This window comes from Lycium ferocissimum, chromosome 1 (assembly GCF_029784015.1).
Source record: "Lycium ferocissimum isolate CSIRO_LF1 chromosome 1, AGI_CSIRO_Lferr_CH_V1, whole genome shotgun sequence".
Taxonomy (NCBI): Eukaryota; Viridiplantae; Streptophyta; class Magnoliopsida; order Solanales; family Solanaceae; genus Lycium; species Lycium ferocissimum.
Window position 1 is genome coordinate 27,622,079 of NC_081342.1, and position 17,834 is coordinate 27,639,912.

Sequence of the window (17,834 nt, forward strand, 5' to 3'; positions counted from 1 at the left end):
ACACACGCGGGCGCGCACACACACACACACATATATAGAATTTTATGGGCTAATAGTTACTACTAGCATCGGAAGTAATAATTTTGGGGCAATTCGCACGAACGCCCCTATCTTGGGGCGGTCTTTAATTTTTCTCCCTCAAATCACTGATCTTAATTGTTGCACTTTACATAATAAAAAAGTGATCGAAAATATCGTTTGTCAAGCAAAATTACATAGAAACTATGCCTTGTTCGGTATAGTTCTGTAGAAATTAAGTTATCTGGTATAACTTCACTTCTACAAAACTTATGCCGGACAAGACAAAATTTCTATAAGCTTATGCCGAGCAAATTAGTTACTACTACACAACTTATGCAGAATAACTTCGTTTCTACAGAACTATGCCGGACAAGGCATAGTTTCTATGTAATTTTGCCCGACAAGGCAAAGTTTCTATGAAACTATGGCCGCGAATTTTTTTTCCGACTCTGCTGGGGATCAAACCCAAATCTCTACTTTTGTAGGCCAGCGAATGAGGATACTTTGGCCGACAAATTTTCATTAAATGAGAAGCAGGGGCAAAAATTAAAGACTAAACGGGGGGTCAATTTAAAAGATACTAGGAATAATTATATTTTGGACCACTCAAAAAAATAATCGCCGACAAATGTATAGGTTTTGTATGTTAAGGATAAATATACATATAATAGACATGTTGTGTGTGTGTGTGTGTGTATAGATATATATACCAGTGTATATGTTTTGTACATTTTGGCTAGCGTCCGTAATTTGTTTGGGTTGGCAGGCCAAAAATGAAAAAAGCCCAATAGGTTAAAACACCTATTCCCATAAGTAAAGGGGCAAATTTGACCCTTTTCCATTTCATAATAGACTGTACACTGAGGCCCTATTCCACAAGGAGGAAACCTACAAATCAAACAAGAACCTTAACAGAAGAAACCATTAGTACTATACAAGGCTCCTGGCTGATCTCAAGATATGTTTCACCGAAGATCATCTACTGGTGATTGTCTAAGAACATGTATCTGGATGTTCAATATCCTAATTCCTATAGTAACCAATACTACTCATAGTAGCCAACCAATCTGACTTGCCTTCAATAAGGTATGAACAAAATACAGATGCCAGCATGGAAGCCCCTTCAAAATGATGTTCAAACCCCAAGATTTTATACCAGCCCTCCATCCTAACAAACCTTCCTGTTTCAAGAAAGAAAAAGAGAGGGAGAGTTATGTCGTAGTATTAGCAGCCTATTATATAGTCTAAATCCAAATACATGTACACAAAAATAAGCGACAAATAGAATCACTACCCTCTCACAGGTGTCAAAGTTCTTGTCTGCCACAGGCCAGAATCAAACAAATCCCCAGAAGATTCAGAATCATAACAATTATAGTCTTCATAATTCTATTAACAAGAAGACAGCAATTCAGTAATTTGTGCAAAGTGTGATTCAAATTGGAAAAGCGCTCAGGTAAATCTAGAGGAAATTGAGAGGCAAAGGAACGAACCTCATCATACTTGCCAACATCAGCTGAATCCGCCTCGTCATCCACCTATAGATGCAAATGTCATTTACAGTATTCTAAAACTTTACATGAAAATTAAGCATCTAAAAAGGAGGGACCAAATGCTTTATTGCAAATGAACCAACTTATTATTCATCAAGCATGTCAGAATATAAAAATTTCAAAAATTAAAGCCACATAAATTTCCTGATAGATTCAGGAGATAAGAAGATGTAAAATGTCATTTACCACTGTATGCAGGAACCTGTAATTTTAAGTTAAGCATCTTAACAAGGAATCAGAAAGATCAAAGCATTATCCTTAAGGAACTTGTAGTTTATTAAGCACATTAAGAAAATTGCAAGCGGAAGTAATGTAGGATAGCAAATAAATACAGAAAAGAACATTATGAGCTCTAGCTATAAAACTTCCAGAGTCGAAGTACCATTCAGCCTCCTGATGGGAGATATAAAACTCGGTAATCTAGTTTCTGGGTGGAAAGTTAGAGGCAGAAATGATCTGAGGCAAATGTTTATTTTTAAGGGAGACTAATGCCATGGCAGATAGTGAGAAGTCTAAAACACAAGTTTGGAATCCGAACTATATTTATCATTGACATGATCAATATTTTATCTAAATCAATAAATAATGACTCTATGTCCTCTGCTGGAGAATCTTGTTACTGGATAAGCAAAATTTTAACTGTCATGTTTTCTAGCCTTGAAACAGAAAACAAAAAAAACAAAAAAAAAGAAAGAAAGAAAACATCATCTTCCTAACAGAACAAACACTTCATTTAACAAAAAAACACACACAGAGGAAATTCAATTAAGGCTGATATTTAGCCCTGTACTGAAGGAAAATTCAAAAATGGATGCCACACAATAAGACAAGGGCATATTCTTATTTAAAAATGCATTCCCAGCCAGCAGAGACCATTTAGGAGTAGAATATGCAGAGTGGTAATCAATGATCATCTAAGGAATAAGCAGTAGTAGCAGAACAAAGAAATGTAACATGCTGATTACCCTCCATGGCATATCATTCTCCTCTTTGCGCAAAAGTTTCAAATGTGCAAGATTAATTGTTTCGGCTTTCATGAAGTACAAAAATCTCTCCTGAAATTAAAAAAAAAAAAAAAAAAAAAAAGAGAGAGTTCAATTACAGAAATAAATACTTCAAAGAACAAATGATGATGAATCATGATTACTAGCGATGTGTGATTAACAAAATATAGCCAAAAGCTCAAACGAAAACAACTAGTACCTCAAGTGTCATGTTTATCCACGTCTCAAAACCTTTCTTATCCACTTCAAACTCATTTCCATCGATGTTTTTCTTCACAAAATCCTCCCTGCAACACCAAACCCATGAGGAAATGACTACTTAAGAAAGTGACTTTTTTATATTTACTGACACACTCCCTTCGTCTCAAATTTAGCTGTCGTAATACTCTTTTACACGCCCCTTAAAAAAATACTAGTACTAATTAGGAGGGGTCTTTAACTACTTTACTCTTCATTGGTATTGAACAATCGTATCATTGCCTCATAATTGAGGTGTTTGTAGTAAGTAACTACTAAGGGTGGAAAAAAAAAAAATTAATTTCATTTGAACTTCTAAAACATTAAATAATTTGAGATAAATATTTTAGAAATTACGACATATAATTTGAGACGGAGGGAGTATTCAGCAAACGATAGATATCTGTAATATGGCTGTTCTTTAACGTTAAGATTTGGCACACACATTGAATATGTTAAATAAGCATATCTAGAGTGTGTTCAGTATGGAGGATGAAAGTGTTTTCCAGTTTTCGTATATTTGGTTTGTCAAATTTTTTTAAAAAAACAATTTCTCAAGAAAAACAAATTTTACAAGTGACATTCTACATTATTGTGTTCGCCACAACCTCAAACACACCTCATCTTCACCCCGACCCCTGTAGACCCTATCCCTACCACCCCACAGCCCACACCTCTGCACCCTCACCTCCCATAGTATTTATCTAAATTATATACAAATGCTTTTAGGATAATATGTTTTTACTTATGTACCCAACATAGGAAACTCTCTTATTTTCGTAAAAAACACGGAAAACATTTTCCTTCGTACCGAACACACCCCTAAACTCATATACTCAAATAAATGCGATTGAAAATAACTAAACACAGAGATAACAGCCAACTTACATGAAAATTCGAAAAGCTGATCTGGGTTGGTCTCTGAGCCTTTGCTTTTTAACAACACTTATGTTTTTGGGTAAGCATTTAAATTTCTTTACATCCTTTCTTGGTTCACATTCATGCATGTCAGCCAACGCTATTGCCACTGAAATGCCACAAGTTTCACTGCAAATAACCTCCACATTAATAGAAACATCCAAAAATCAAGAAATTTATAGATATACATTAATCAAGAAGATACCATTTTTGAAAAGCACTGCCATCAGGACCACGATGTATTTGGATACCAAATACTCTTTTCCTTGTTCTAGCTTGGTAAACCATTTTATTATTATTAACTAGGATTAATCTAGTACTGGACAATTAATTTAAACATGCACCGAGGTATAGGATAATTTCTGGGATGTTTGCTTAATGCTTAGGTAGTAATTAAGGGGTGGCAGGACACGACGCCATTTTGAGGGAACATATTAGCGGGAGAGAGGATATTCTGCTAATTTGCGCAGGCGGGGAGTTGAAAAGTCTCAATTAATGAAAGTGAAGCGCCTTTCAGAGAAGGGGAAAAAATTTCCCGCGATAACTCAAAAGTGGACATTGCAGGGACCTATAAGGAAATGACATGTCAAAAGTGCAGCTGCTTGATTTTGGGTTTGGGTTAGAGGGGAACAAAATTTATACATTAAATAATACTCTCCGTCCAAATTTATGTGATACAATTTCGATTTTAAAGTTAATCTTATTTATTTTAATTGTGAATTTGGATATATAATCTTTAAGTTTTTTGAAAAATAATTTACATAGTTAGAAACTATATTATAAGTACTATTCACTCTGTTTCAATTTATGTGAATTATTCTTATTTGAAGTCTGGAGTTGGTTCTTTGGCCATGCTTTCCTTACATTTTTTCGAAATTCTTTTAATTTTAAATTATCATGACTTATACTTCCTCAATTTTAATTTATGTGAACCCATTTGACTGAGCGCATAATTATAAGAGAAGATTTTTAAACTTGTGGTGTTAAATGAGTTACATATGTTTTGTGTGGCTATAAATCATTGCATGAAGGTAAATTATTTTCAAATACACAAAGGGTCATTCTTTTTGACATGAACTAATAAGGAAATGAGTTCACGTAAATTGAAACGGAGGAAGTAGTACTTTTAATTTAGTTTCTAAATACATAAATTTTATTTTTACAAACTTAAAAAATTTATGTCAAAATTTATAAAGTTTGGCTCTCGTACTCTGAAAAGGTTCACATAAATTGAAACGGATGAAGTATAAGTCACAATTTAACAATTCAAAAGGCATACAAATAAATTGCCTCAAAAATTTTCTTGTTTGGCTCGTATTACATAAATTGGGACAGATGGAGCAATGACGTATAATAACCAGGGAGCAGAGTAATTCTTTTTTCTTTTTTTTTTTAACAGCAGAGTAATTGAGGACGCACAATAGATGATTAACACAATTGTCCAAGTCGCTAACGAAATTATGTCAGAAAGTAAGGTAAAATTCTTTATGAGAGAGTCAATGCTCAGTGTTGGCTCTCGTCGATCCTCATTTCTTGATCTTCCTATGTTCGAGGTATTTACATCATACTGATCTAGATTTTGCATGCCCATACACCAACCGACTTCTAATTACACAATTAAGTTGTTAAAATGATTTTTATGGAATACAATTAAATCATATCTTATCTCAAAATAACGTATTTATCTGCTTATTTTAATAAATTTCTCGGATTGATTCGAGTTAGTAATGCACCCAATCGACCAAGCATTTCAAATTGGTCTATTTGAATTACACTTATTTTTAACCAAATAGATGCATCATTCACTCAATGAGTTGACGAATTGCAGATTTATGAGTCAAATTTAACACTCAAGACCATGGGCAGCAAAATGTGCCGTAAAAAGATGTGATGATGAACATAAAACATGCACTTGATAGCATAGTCCCCAAGGACAACTAACTTGCCCTTTTCCATGGAAAATTACAATCTTCCATATCTTTGACATTACAAAAAGTCGTAAGAAACGGCATTATTCTCATTACTAATGTCCTGGTTGGGTCCCCCTAGGCCCTAGCATTTCTATTATGATATTCCTTTGACTCACCAGCGAAAGCAATCGGATCTGATCATTTTAACATTAGGCCATAAGTGAACCGAAGATTTGAATTGTCTACTACTGGCTTGTAGCAACTGGTAGGAAAATATAACACCAACATGAAATAGACTTGTATATACTCAAATCTCAGATTCCAAACACGCAACATAAATTGGAATTTGGGCCATTGTCATAAATCCAAATTTGGGCAAACTTCTAGTGAAGATTTGGGCGAAGTAGACGGACTAGATGTTTAGACAAAGTTTAGTAGGACACTAACACTAAAGTTTGTCATGTAATAGTGCGGCAGGAATTCATCTACGGCTGTGTTGAAGTTGCTGGACATTCTCCAAAATGCTGTTGATCCCAGAGTCTTAGATTCAAACATTACCTTTTTTTGGTTTTGTTTTGGGTGGGTGACACTGTGAATAGTGATGTTTTCCGCACTCTGAATAGTGAGAAGAAAAGAAGAAGACAGTTTTTAGATGAATTGGTGCAAACAAAAAAGAGATGGTTGACATCATGCATCTATAAAACTTGCATGTCTGGATCATGTCAATCTTTACAGAGATAACATTTCAATCAAACTTTTTCAAATGAAATTTACATCTGGTATATGTCCATATAACAACGATGTATATTTTGATCAAAATTACTTCTCTAATATATAGTAAAGTTGGATAATAAACTTAGTCATTTTCAGATGCAGTGAGGACTTGTTAATTGAAGCAGCAATAAGAGAGTACATGCTCTACTACGAGGGGTTCGAGTGAAGCTGCATTTTCAGTCTCACTATTTTTACCAAAAAAATGCACTGATCGCTAGCTTCAGAGGAGCTCGACACCAATCATAAAAAGAAAGCGGAAACACTCAGTAATCACAAATCAGAAACACAATAGATATGACAGCATAATACACACTTAAAAAAAAAAAAAAAAAACAAACATGTGCAAGCCTAGTAAAAACAAGCATCAGACTGATGTCGGAGGAAGGATAGAACACATTATTCCTCGGATGAAAACATTATCTCATGTTTAAAGGCTGCGTCTTTTTCTTATTTTGTTTGGGAAGTGGTACTTGAATGAAACCAAACTTCTTCTTCTGTGTAATATATTGCTTGTGCACATTCCCATCTTTCATAGTTTTCGACGGATTCAATATGATTCCACTCTGTTCCCGAAGCATTTGGCTAAAAGACACATGTTTTCTTTCAGTGTGGCTTTCCATATGCTTATTCACGACAATATGATCATCTTGCAAAATCAGCTTCCTGCTCAGTATGTCTCCAATTGATATAGACGATCGAAAGACGGGCACTGGTTTGTCATTGACATCGTCTGGTTGATCGCCATCAACCAGCCGGGGGTTCCCATGACTACTGAGAGATGGCTGAGGATTTCTGAACTTAGATTTGGCCGAGTTATGCCCAGAGTAATGCAATTGAGTGTGTTCCGATCTCTCCCTGTAGAAACCATCTTGTTCAATAAGACGACTTCTTTGAGTACCATCTTCATTGTCTAAAGCCTCTTCTAGTGTACTCCTGTTGTGTCTAATTTCTTTGGTAGTTTCCTCCATCTTTGCTTCATTGGTTCTGCGCATAGTGTTTGTATCTACAAATTTTGTTTTGCATAGTTCTTCAGCCTGCTGTGCTTTCCGGGCAAGAGCATAATATTCTTCATATGAAATTGTGATCCCCTCAGGTGTGTGCTGAACAACAGCTGACGAAGAATTCTTTCCATTTAGTAAAGCCTTTCTTTCTGCAAAAGCAATTGCTTCCACAGCTTTGGCTGCTTCTTCCATCTTTTTGGCTGCATGTAATCTCATTTCAGCCATTCTAATACTTGCCTTTGTTCGTTCAATCTCTGACATCGCTTTCATCACCTCGTATCTTGAAGCTTCTGCCATTTTCTTGAATTGCTGCGCTTCAAAACTCAACTGTTGGAGCTCTTTGGTCATAGTGTTGTTTTCCTCAATTTTCATCTGACTACTTCTGTCAAGCATTACTTTTTCTTTCTTCATTTTCGTATTCAGAGTCTCAACAGAAGATCTAATTACAGTAAGGTCTGTCGACATCTTGTTAAGGTCTAGTTTTGCTCGGTTCAATTCCATTAGTACATGTCCGGGGGACTGAAGAGGACATAGACTTAAGTTTTCTGCTGACAGCTCATTAAGATTTGGAATTTGGCTCTCAGGATTTAAACCGGGACTGGACACAAACTCAGATACTTCTTGCATCAAATTTAATTTCAATCCTTCTACAAATCTTTTAGCTTCTTCCACTTCTCTCAAGACATTGAGGGCCTCCTGTTCCTTGACAATCAAGTCTTTCTCATATTTTACTGCTTGCTCCTCCATTTTGCCCACGTCTACAACTTCAGTATCATCCTGTCAACAGTAAAATCTCATTATTGAATGTGTTGATAAACACCAATATGCTACTAGTATCCAATTTTATATTTTCATTAAAAAGAAACACTTCTAAATTCTATATAAAATGTATGTAAAATTATAAAGCACCAATATTTATCATCTACAAGATGACAGAAAATGAACATGGCAATCATCTGGCCCGAGTTCTAGACTGCCATCTTACATGCTAACGCTTGCAACAGCTAATACAGAGCATTATGCACCACCATTTATGCAAATTTGCGACCAACAACAACAACAACAAGAAGCCCAGTAGAATCCCACCAGTAGTATCATATGCAAATTTGCGACCAAGATTAATTAAATTAGATTTAATTTTCATGTTAATGAACAGAGAAGGAAAAAAGTAGGATGTGTTGTCCACAAATTCTAGTAGTAACTAGTAACTAAGAAGTATATTAGTACTTCCTTCGTCCCAATTTATGTGACATTTTTTTTCTTTTTAGTCAGTCCCAACATGAATGATATCTTTCTAATACCTATTTTATCCCTAGTGAATTTAGACCATAAGTTTCAAAAGTTTTTATTTTCCTATTAAACTTTGCGCCCAATCAAATGCATTCATATAAATTGGAACAGAGGGAGTAGGAATTTCGTAGGCATGTACGACTTCATACCCAATAATATCAACAAAGGAAAATATCAGGAAAATATTCTTGAGACTCTGCGTGTAAGCGTTAGCAACACTTCGACCCCGTATGCGCATTGCACATTAGAAAACATTCATTAGACCTAACCCACGGAAAATCAAGAATTAATTAGAGGAAAGCGACGTTGAGCTAAGCTGTTCACTTTGAGCCAAATGTTTTCTCCAAGAAAAAACCTCACACCATTAAGAATATTCCTAATTATATGTGCATTCCTTTTATCATCATCTCCCAAGGTGCGACATTGTTTTCACACCAATAAAACAAACGAAAGAACTAAAAAACAAAAATCTACCAAATATACTGCTATAGATTAAGGTGAGTGTCACTGTAAACAAGATTATATGGTACGACTACCACAGGGCTATCTTAAACCTTGTCGGAGCTTAGATTTCTCAAATGTCACTCAACTAATAGTTATTATTTCAGAAAGTTACTTTGTTCTTGATTCCAATTTCCTTCAACAAGTTCAGAAAGTGACTTTCTGAAATAATACTATTAATTGAGTTACCATTTGACAAATCAACTCACCTTGCAGGTGACTATCTTTGAGTTTGACTTTCATTACTTTTTAGAGATCAATCATAACAATATTATAGTTCAGCTGTAAATTAAACTTGTAGAAAAAAGGAAGGGAGGATTTGGTCTTACGTCGGGAGGTGGTAAACGGAGCAAGTGATGGGGAATCCAAGGGCCACTCCCCCCAAAATGGTCCACGGCCTCCTTTACCGACTCGAATGGCGGAGATGTGTCAATTTCCACTCTTGGATTGATAATTTTTTTCGTTTCAGATTCTCCATTTCCAGCCATATAGCACCTGTAGTTGATACAACTTAATACTACAATATTTGGTTACAAGCGAGTGAATAAGGAGGTAACTAGCAGGGCGCCAAGGTATTTATTTAGACAAACGGTTCACAATAGCACGTAGTAGGGGTGGGCGTTCGATTTTTCGGTTCGGTTTTATCAATCTTCGATTTGGCTATTTCGGGTTCGGTTTTTTGAAGGTGGACACCAAACACCGAACCAAACTAGTTCGGTTCGGTTCTTTCGGTTTCGGTTTTTTAAAGTTCGGTTCGGTTCGGTTTCGGTTTTTCAATTCGGTTTTTTTAATATAATATTAGAAGCGATTCCATTGTGTGATAATTCATATTCCAAAAGTAATAAAACATAAAGGCGATAAATTGAAATCAAAATCAAACAAACGGATACAAGCAAAAAGCTAATCATGACGTAGGATTACTAAGTGTTATATACGTCAAAGAATAATTAAGAAAACATAAAAAATCATACATTAATCCTAAAGAGACATCCTGATTACCTTTCTTTGTTAAGGATATTTAATTTTTTTCAATTGAAGTGGAAAATTAGGGATACAAATGCAAAAGAGGACTTATTACAATTGGGTTTTTTTGTTTAAACTTAACGAATTTATTTTAATTTTTTTGGGTAATGTATTAAATTTCGGTGCGCTTTCGATTTTTCGGTTCGGTTTTATCAAAGTTCAGTTCGGCTATTTCGGTTTCGGTTTTTTGACGATGGACACCAAACACCGAACCAAACTAGTTCGGTTCGGTTCGGTTTGTTGAAGTTTCGGTTCGGTTCGGTTCGATTTTTCGGTTTTCGGTATTTATGTCCAGCCCTAATAGCACGAGAGAAATTTGACTGGGCACGTAAAGTTTAAGAACAAAGAAAACACGTATAAAACTTGTGAAGTAAAAAAAGTTATAGATATTTAATCATCTCATTAAACGTGAAAGGAGTAGCTTAAAGTTAAATTGTGACCAAATAGAAAAGAGTATTATTCTTTTTGGATGATAAAAAGAAAAAAGTGTCACATAAATTGAGACAGAGGGAGTAATAGTTTAGATTAATACTCATTCGGTTCATTTTATGTCACTCTTTACATTTTAATTTGTTTTACTGTATTTAAAAATAATTTATTACTTATTAGACTTTCAAATTTACCTTGATGATATGCTTTTATAGCCACATAAATGTTATCCTTATGATGTTTAAGACTATAAATTATAAATATAATATTTAATTCTATGGTCAGTTAAACAGATAATTCACGTAAAAGGAAATGAAGATAATGCGCGTTGTCATAGAATAATACAATAAGAATAATAGGGTACTTCACGATGACTCATTTAAGTCCAAACTTCGCCATTAGTTACACAAATTAGAATGGAGGAATGTAATGTAATGATATTTGCAGTGAATTTGAGAGGTTGATCGATGATGATATTGACGGGTAGTAGTGATGGTGATGATCATGTCGGATGTTGAAAATGGGACCATTGTTTTTGTGAGCCCATGCGCTTCTCTTTGGGAAAAATTGCACACAGAGTACAAACCATTAATCCAACCGTGTTCAGTGAGAGCATGTATGTGTATATGTGTGTGAGTGCATATGAAGAAAGTGGAAAGAGGGGGCAAACTAAAGCATTAAAGGGGAAAGTGGTCGTTGGTACATCAACTAATATTACGAAATTACTGAGATTTTTTTTTTTTTTAAAAAGGGTCACTTTTGTTTCTTAAATAGTATACGAAGGACCTCTGGAAGTATACCTTATATCTTCAATTTGGTCCTATTTATCTGCGGAACTATTATTGTTAAGGTTAATACATCGACAATGTCAAGAAGCAATCTATTTTACCAATATTCATACAGTTGGAAAGAAATTCGTTGATAGTAGCGCATATAATAAATCAAAACGATCTCAATATTTATCTATAGAGGCAAACGTATTCTTATGCATGAATAATAACACTTCCCGCCTATTGTAATTCATTTCTCCTTGTTTATTAAGGTTAATTAGACAAACTACTATATAGGGCCAACAAAATGGTTACAAAAACAAGTAATCACCCAATCTGACCCGTTAAATATGGGTCGGATAATTGACTTTTCAAAAATCATTTTTGAAAAGTCAATTATCCAACCAATATATATCCAGATGGATAATATGAATATCCATATTATCAATGCCATTTGCTTGCTTGTTATTTTTGATAAGTTCTTGCTTTGGGAGCCTAAGCTATTTTGTCTTTTAGCTTGTGTTGTCACCTGACTATTCCTCAAAATCATGGTTAATATAGATATCCATATTATCAGTTGTTAACCCATTTTTTTTATCCGTGCTAATATGTGCGGATCAGATATTTTATCTATTTTTGTTAACTTATTTTCGATCCGCCCATATCCGATCCAACCAACTCATTTACCACTAAAACACCCCTAAACTTGACACGAATTGCAACTTCAGTACCCGAACTATTGTCACACTTAAAAACACCCCTGATCTTAACTAAATAGATTTTAATTCACCCCCGCATAGACATGCCACGGCAAGTGGAATGCACTTGCCGTCCACTTGGCATTTTCGCCCTATGTGTCCTCCACATAGATAAAAAAAAAAAAAAATTTTAAATGTAAAACTGATTCTTTTTTATTTAAAAATAGTAAAACTGATTTTTTTTAATAAAAAAAACTGGAACAATGGAATATTTATTTTAAATCTGGAAAATTTGATTTAAAATAAAAACTGAAAAACTAGAGTTTTAATTAAAATATCTATAAAAAAATGGATTTTAAAAAAAATTAAAACTTGATTATTTTTTTTTTAAAAGTGTCCTCAAAAACCCAGATTTTCATGATTCTTTTAAGGCACTTCTTTAAAAAAGAACTGGAAAACAGTGGATTTAAACTTCAGTTTTATACAAATATGGAAAAACTGATTTTTTTTTAAAATGTGGAAAATATTTTTTTAAAAAAAATAATCCCGAAAAATTAAATTATTTATTAAATCTAGAAAAAAAAATCAGTTTTCCACTTTATTCTAAAAAAAAATCAGTATTCCAAATTTTGAAAAAGTTCATGTTTTTAATCAAAAATTCAATTTTTCAGATTCATTTTTTTTTTGGAAAAATGGGTTTATTTAGTTTTTCAGATTTTAAAAAAGTCTAGGTTTTTAAATTAAAAAAAATCAATTTTACAGATTTCTTTTAAAAAATAACGGGTTTCAGTTTTCAAGATTTAAAAAGTTTCAGATTTTTTAATAAAAAAATCCAGTCCAGATTTATTTTTAAAAAAATGGATTTTCCACATTTTTTAAGAAAATTCATTTTTTCTGATTTAAAAAAAATATACTTTTTAATGAAATTTCTAAAATTGATTTTCTTTAAAATAAAAATAAAAACTGATGTGGAGTCTCCCATGCGCCTGAAAGTGTTTGTGCACACTTGCTGTGCCATGTGGCAATGCGGGTGAATTAAAATTCAGTTAGTCAAGCTTAGGGGTGTTTTTAAGTGTGTGATAGTTCAAGGACTAAAGTTGCAATTCGTGTTAAGTTTAGGAGTGTTTTAGTCACTTCAGTCTTTCTTTTAATGATGATATATTCTCTTTCTAAAATCCCATAAGTCTATGTTTGAAAGGAAGAATGAAGGAATAGGATTCGGGTCAAATGTAGAGCTTCCTTGAAGGCCTCTTTATTTTGTACGCCTTTTTGTTGTTTGTTCATTTAGGTGGAAGGATTGAAGGAGGTTGGTAGAGAGAAATAAATGAGGTATATTTTGGTCCTACCATGCTCGTAAAGCTATTCTCCCGTTTTGAGAAGGCAGTCGGCACCAGCAAAAGTTTGATTTGACTAAAGAGAGAAAAGTGCACATAGAGCGAGCATTATTATGCATTAAAGCACAAACAAAAAGCAGAGGACACACGGAATTTCACTTTGCTATTCCACACCATTATTGATTGGCACGCAATTGATTGCCAATGCAATTTTCCGCGATTATAGGGCCTTTAACCATTTATTCATTTTAATGAAACTTTATCTATCACCTTTTTTGCTCACCCTCTTTCCCCCTTAATGCTTACTAATAAATCCAATTGTCTACTTTCTCAAGCCATGGAATTTCGTTCTCCCAAGAAGAATGTTGAATACCTTTTCTTATTTTATAATAAATCTCTCCAACGACACAATAATAACATACGCAGTTAAATTCCATAAGTGGAATTTGGGGAGGTTAGAATAAACGCAGGCCTTATTTTTATCTCGTGGAGTTAGAGATAGCAAAGCAGTTTGAAAAGAAAATAGAGAAGTAAAGAAGACATAGCAAATAATGGAGAAAACATTACATAGCATTCAAAAAAGATAATGAACAGTAACCAGAGGCGGACCCACCCTCTTAGGAGGGGGTCACGTGCCATCGCTAACCTCAGAAAAACATTGTATATATATGGTGTATACACCGGATAAACGTATGTATATTTAAAAGGACCACTGAGATATATCCACTACTTTGGTGAACAATTGGTTGTTGGTTCCTTATATCCTTACATGAAACCTAGGTTCGAGCCTGGCTATAGCAATTTAGTTTTGATTTTTTTGTTGAGTTTGTTTTGTAGACTATCTACTACTTCTTCTTTTTTTATTCTTTAGTCCTCCCTTAACACCCTCCCCCCCACCCCCCCCACCCCCCACACACACACAACACACACACACAAAAGAAGAAGCCCCAAATCAAATCTTTTCCCCATTCTAAACACATTCTCCTTCTTCCAATGTTGAAATTTATACTTCATACTATTTTACTAATACCTTATCATAATTATTAAGTTTTTAAAAAGTTGCACGCCAAACTTTCACAGTAACAATTGACATGTTACTATTATGGCATTTGGTCATTATTGCCCCCTCTGCGTCAAAATCATGGGTCCGCCTCTGACAGTAACAACAACAAAATAATGCGATAACTGAATTAAAGAAAAAAAAAAAAGGTAGTAATAGAAATCAAAGCCCAAGAAACTACAAGATTAATGCTAATAATACTGGTATGAAAAAGAGAAATAGGTATTGTGCACCAAACTACCACCAAGCCTATTTCATAAGAAAGCAAGACAACTAACTACTAATTACTAACCTTCAACCCTAATCTATGATTTCCATATCCTCCTATTTAAGGTTATGTCCTAGGTAAGCTGAACATGTGTTATCTACTGTCTAATTACCTCTGGCCAATATTCTTTAGCCTACCTCTACCTCTCCTTAAACCCACTATTTGCAACCTTTCACACCTCCTCACTGGGGCATCTACGCATCTCCTCTTCACATGCCTGAACCATCTCAGTCTCGGTTACCTCATCTTGTCCACCACGAAGGACACTCCCACCTATTTCAGATATCTTCATTCTTAATCTTATTTCTCATGTATGCCCACACATTCACCTCAACATCGTCATTTCTGCAACTCACATCTTTTGAAACAAATATTTTTTTGAAAAATATATTCAAGAAGTGCTATGTTTTTTCCTCAAATTATTCTTCTCTAAAAAATTCTACAATGTCCTTACATTTTCAGGGAAATTTAGTCTAGACCTTCTTAACTATTGTTATTAAATGATTTTCTTAATGAGTATGTTAAATCTATATAAAAAAAAAAAAAAAAACATTTATTGTAGAAAGGAGGGAATAATTGTTATTCAACACAGTCGAATAGACAAGCGTCGGTTATTCAAACTCATATGTAGTGCCAAAAAACAATTTAGACGGTGTATCAAATAAACTGTCCTTCCGTATACCTCACAGAAATAGTAATATAAACTTGTTAATAAACCCCTAGTTCTATTAATATTAATAGATTAGTCTTAACCTTCTTATAGCGTATTAACTACTCCTTCCGTCGTATCATTTTCTCTTTAGTTCATTTCAGAACGAGTAACAATTTTTTAAATGCGAAAATTAATGTAAACTTCCCAATTATCTTTAACTAAAAGTTTTATAGCCACACATATATCATGGAATGTTTGAGATTGTAAATTTCAAAAAATTTATAGCTGTATAAATATTGTGATATATTTAAACTCATAAATATTTTTAACTCCGTATCTGTCCAAATTTTGTCGCATAAACTGAAACGCGGGAATATTACATAAATGTATTAATTTGGACAAGAGATCAAGAGGGAAAAGTCAAATGAATAACTTATGTATGTATGAAGAAGAGAGGTTACCTACGCGGATAAAATGGTTTAATAGCATCAGTCAAACTTGTGCTTCGCCCTCAGACATTTGGATATGTGATTTGAAACCATAGTTAAAACTATGAGATGAAATCAGCGTTTGGACATGAAATTTCATCTCATGGTTTCATGTCATGAAATGAAATCCCAAATCATCCAAAAAGGCATGATTTGAGGAGTCAGCGACTTTTTTAGTATGGAAAAAAAAAAAAAAACTAACACAAAAAAAAAATTTATATAAGTAGGTTTCACGCATGAATTCTGTGCGTGAAATGACCAAACTGTAAAGTTAAAACATTGGTCCTTTCACACACAGAATTCGTGCGTGAAAGAGGTAACAAACTGCCCCCTTTGTTCTTTGGCCAATTTTTTTAAAAATTGACGTTTTTTTCGTACTTTGACTGAAGAATAGTCATGTTTCAAAATGCTGGAATATCATTATTTTATATAGAACTTAATATCTTTTTTTGCATACAATAATGTCGGCTCATTACATTAAGTACACCTAAACGTTTGGATCGTCATTTTAGGGGTTCTAAAGTGTCCCGAAGTAAGTTTTGTTTGTTTGAAAACTTGTTAGTGTTAATTTGGTTCAACTTATATAGCAACAAAAATTCTAATTAATCTTCACTAGGCGAAGGAGGGAACGAAGAAACCGGAGGACCTAGAGCTAGTTTGCCAATAGGTATTGGCTTTGTCAAGCTAGATGCACCGTTCCTCGGAGGAGAAAAACAACAAAAACAACCGGAAGATATTCATCCGTGTCACATAGAAAATTCGAGCACGAGTTAACAAAGCCATTAATATTAATTAAACCTTTGATACCATACAACACCCTTTCATTCTATATTCTTGTAAAAGTTCATTTATATTCTCTTTCTTTTCATCTCTTGTAAAAAAGTTCTTATATTCTTGTGTTTTAAAGTATTTGAACACTAGTTAACAAAACCATTAATATTAATTAAACCTTTGATACCATACAACACCCTTTCATCTATCTTATAAAAGTTCATTATATTCTCTTTCTTTTTCTCTTCTTGTTCTTATTTTCTTATTTTAGCAATGACAACAACAATTTCAGCTAAAAAACACTTAACCTAGAGGCTGAAGAGTTCAAACCAACTTTCATGGAGAAAAATGGAGTGCCTTCTCTTCCCCGCTTAGCCATTTTTTAGCAAACTCTTCTTCTTCATTTCCTCCATTTTCACCCCTTCAATACACTTTGCTATAGAACCCAATGTTTGTGAATGCGGTTATTATTGTTGAATTTTGTATGAATTATTAACTCTAGAAATTAATAATAGACTTAAACAATCAAAGCAAATTCAAAACTTACTAATTTTTTTCTTATTGATGACTTCATCATAAACTAACAATACAAATTAACCACATGAGTCAGAAATTTAAAAGAACTTAAACAACCCCTAATCTTCATCAGAATAGAAGTCCTCAATATCGTCCTCAGAAAAATATTGGCGATTTCTTAAGACATATCTTTTTTTAGTAGATGTTAGTTCTCTACCGATTGATGATGCTTGTTCTTTGGCCAACTTTAGCATGTAAAATCTACAACGTCTTCCGAGCATTCTATTGTTTTCTTTTCTAATCCTTTGTACAGCAAGCTCGCAAGTTTCTGGACCTACTCGAGGCATGGTTATTGAGTACCTTATTGGGATTGAAGCATTGAGATTTTTCAAGTCACGAACAAGACGTTCTGATTCGGCAAGCCGATGTGACCATTCTCGGCGTAAACCGCAATAATATTCTCGTGGATCTGAATATTTCACACTTTGCAAATCATCATTACGCTATGCTAGAAGGTGGGGATTTAGCTCGTCTAGTTTGAAATCACCGTTATCACTCGAAAAACTGCTATGATTTGAACTCTCATCATCACTGCTATTTGGTTCTTTTGGAAGGA

The 17,834-nt window shown here is 33.9% G+C and overlaps 2 protein-coding genes across 3 annotated transcripts; both read right to left on the minus strand.

Moving 5' to 3' along the window:
• Positions 1-811: 811 nt before the first annotated feature.
• Positions 812-4,265, minus strand: LOC132029661 (high mobility group B protein 7). 2 transcript variants are annotated; one of them, XM_059418971.1, is made up of 8 exons: positions 4,141-4,265; positions 3,939-4,075; positions 3,704-3,862; positions 2,778-2,865; positions 2,540-2,629; positions 1,515-1,559; positions 1,324-1,410; positions 812-1,202 (listed from the first exon to the last, which is right to left on the minus strand). In XM_059418971.1, exons 2-8 carry the CDS (start codon positions 4,019-4,021, stop codon positions 1,071-1,073), a joined length of 684 nt encoding a protein of 227 aa, XP_059274954.1. In that variant the 5' UTR covers positions 4,022-4,075; positions 4,141-4,265; the 3' UTR covers positions 812-1,070. The 2 variants fall into 2 exon arrangements, with proteins under 2 accessions (XP_059274954.1, XP_059274963.1); XM_059418980.1 differs by having other exon boundaries at positions 1,316-1,410; positions 3,939-4,246.
• A 2,397-nt stretch (positions 4,266-6,662) lies between these two features.
• On the minus strand, positions 6,663-9,775 carry LOC132053526 (WEB family protein At2g40480-like). The gene is made up of 2 exons (XM_059445602.1): positions 9,539-9,775; positions 6,663-8,195 (listed from the first exon to the last, which is right to left on the minus strand). The coding sequence occupies exons 1-2, from the start codon at positions 9,695-9,697 to the stop codon at positions 6,834-6,836; spliced, it is 1,521 nt and encodes a 506-aa protein (XP_059301585.1). The 5' UTR covers positions 9,698-9,775; the 3' UTR covers positions 6,663-6,833.
• Positions 9,776-17,834: the final 8,059 nt, after the last annotated feature.

Bases quoted from the DNA above. Each gene is read 5' to 3' on its own strand.
- LOC132029661 (XM_059418971.1), bottom strand. From the start codon at position 4,021: ATGGTTTACCAAGCTAGAACAAGGAAAAGAGTATTTGGTATCCAAATA. The intron at 1,411-1,514 runs GTTCGTTCCTTT...TCTTGTTAATAG, and splicing joins ATGTTGGCAAGTATGATGAG to AATTATGAAGACTATAATTG. The intron at 1,203-1,323 runs GTGAGAGGGTAG...TTCTTGAAACAG, and splicing joins AGACAAGAACTTTGACACCT to GAAGGTTTGTTAGGATGGAG.
- LOC132053526 (XM_059445602.1), bottom strand. From the start codon at position 9,697: ATGGCTGGAAATGGAGAATCTGAAACGAAAAAAATTATCAATCCAAGA. The intron at 8,196-9,538 runs GTAAGACCAAAT...TACTGTTGACAG, and splicing joins TCCGTTTACCACCTCCCGAC to GATGATACTGAAGTTGTAGA.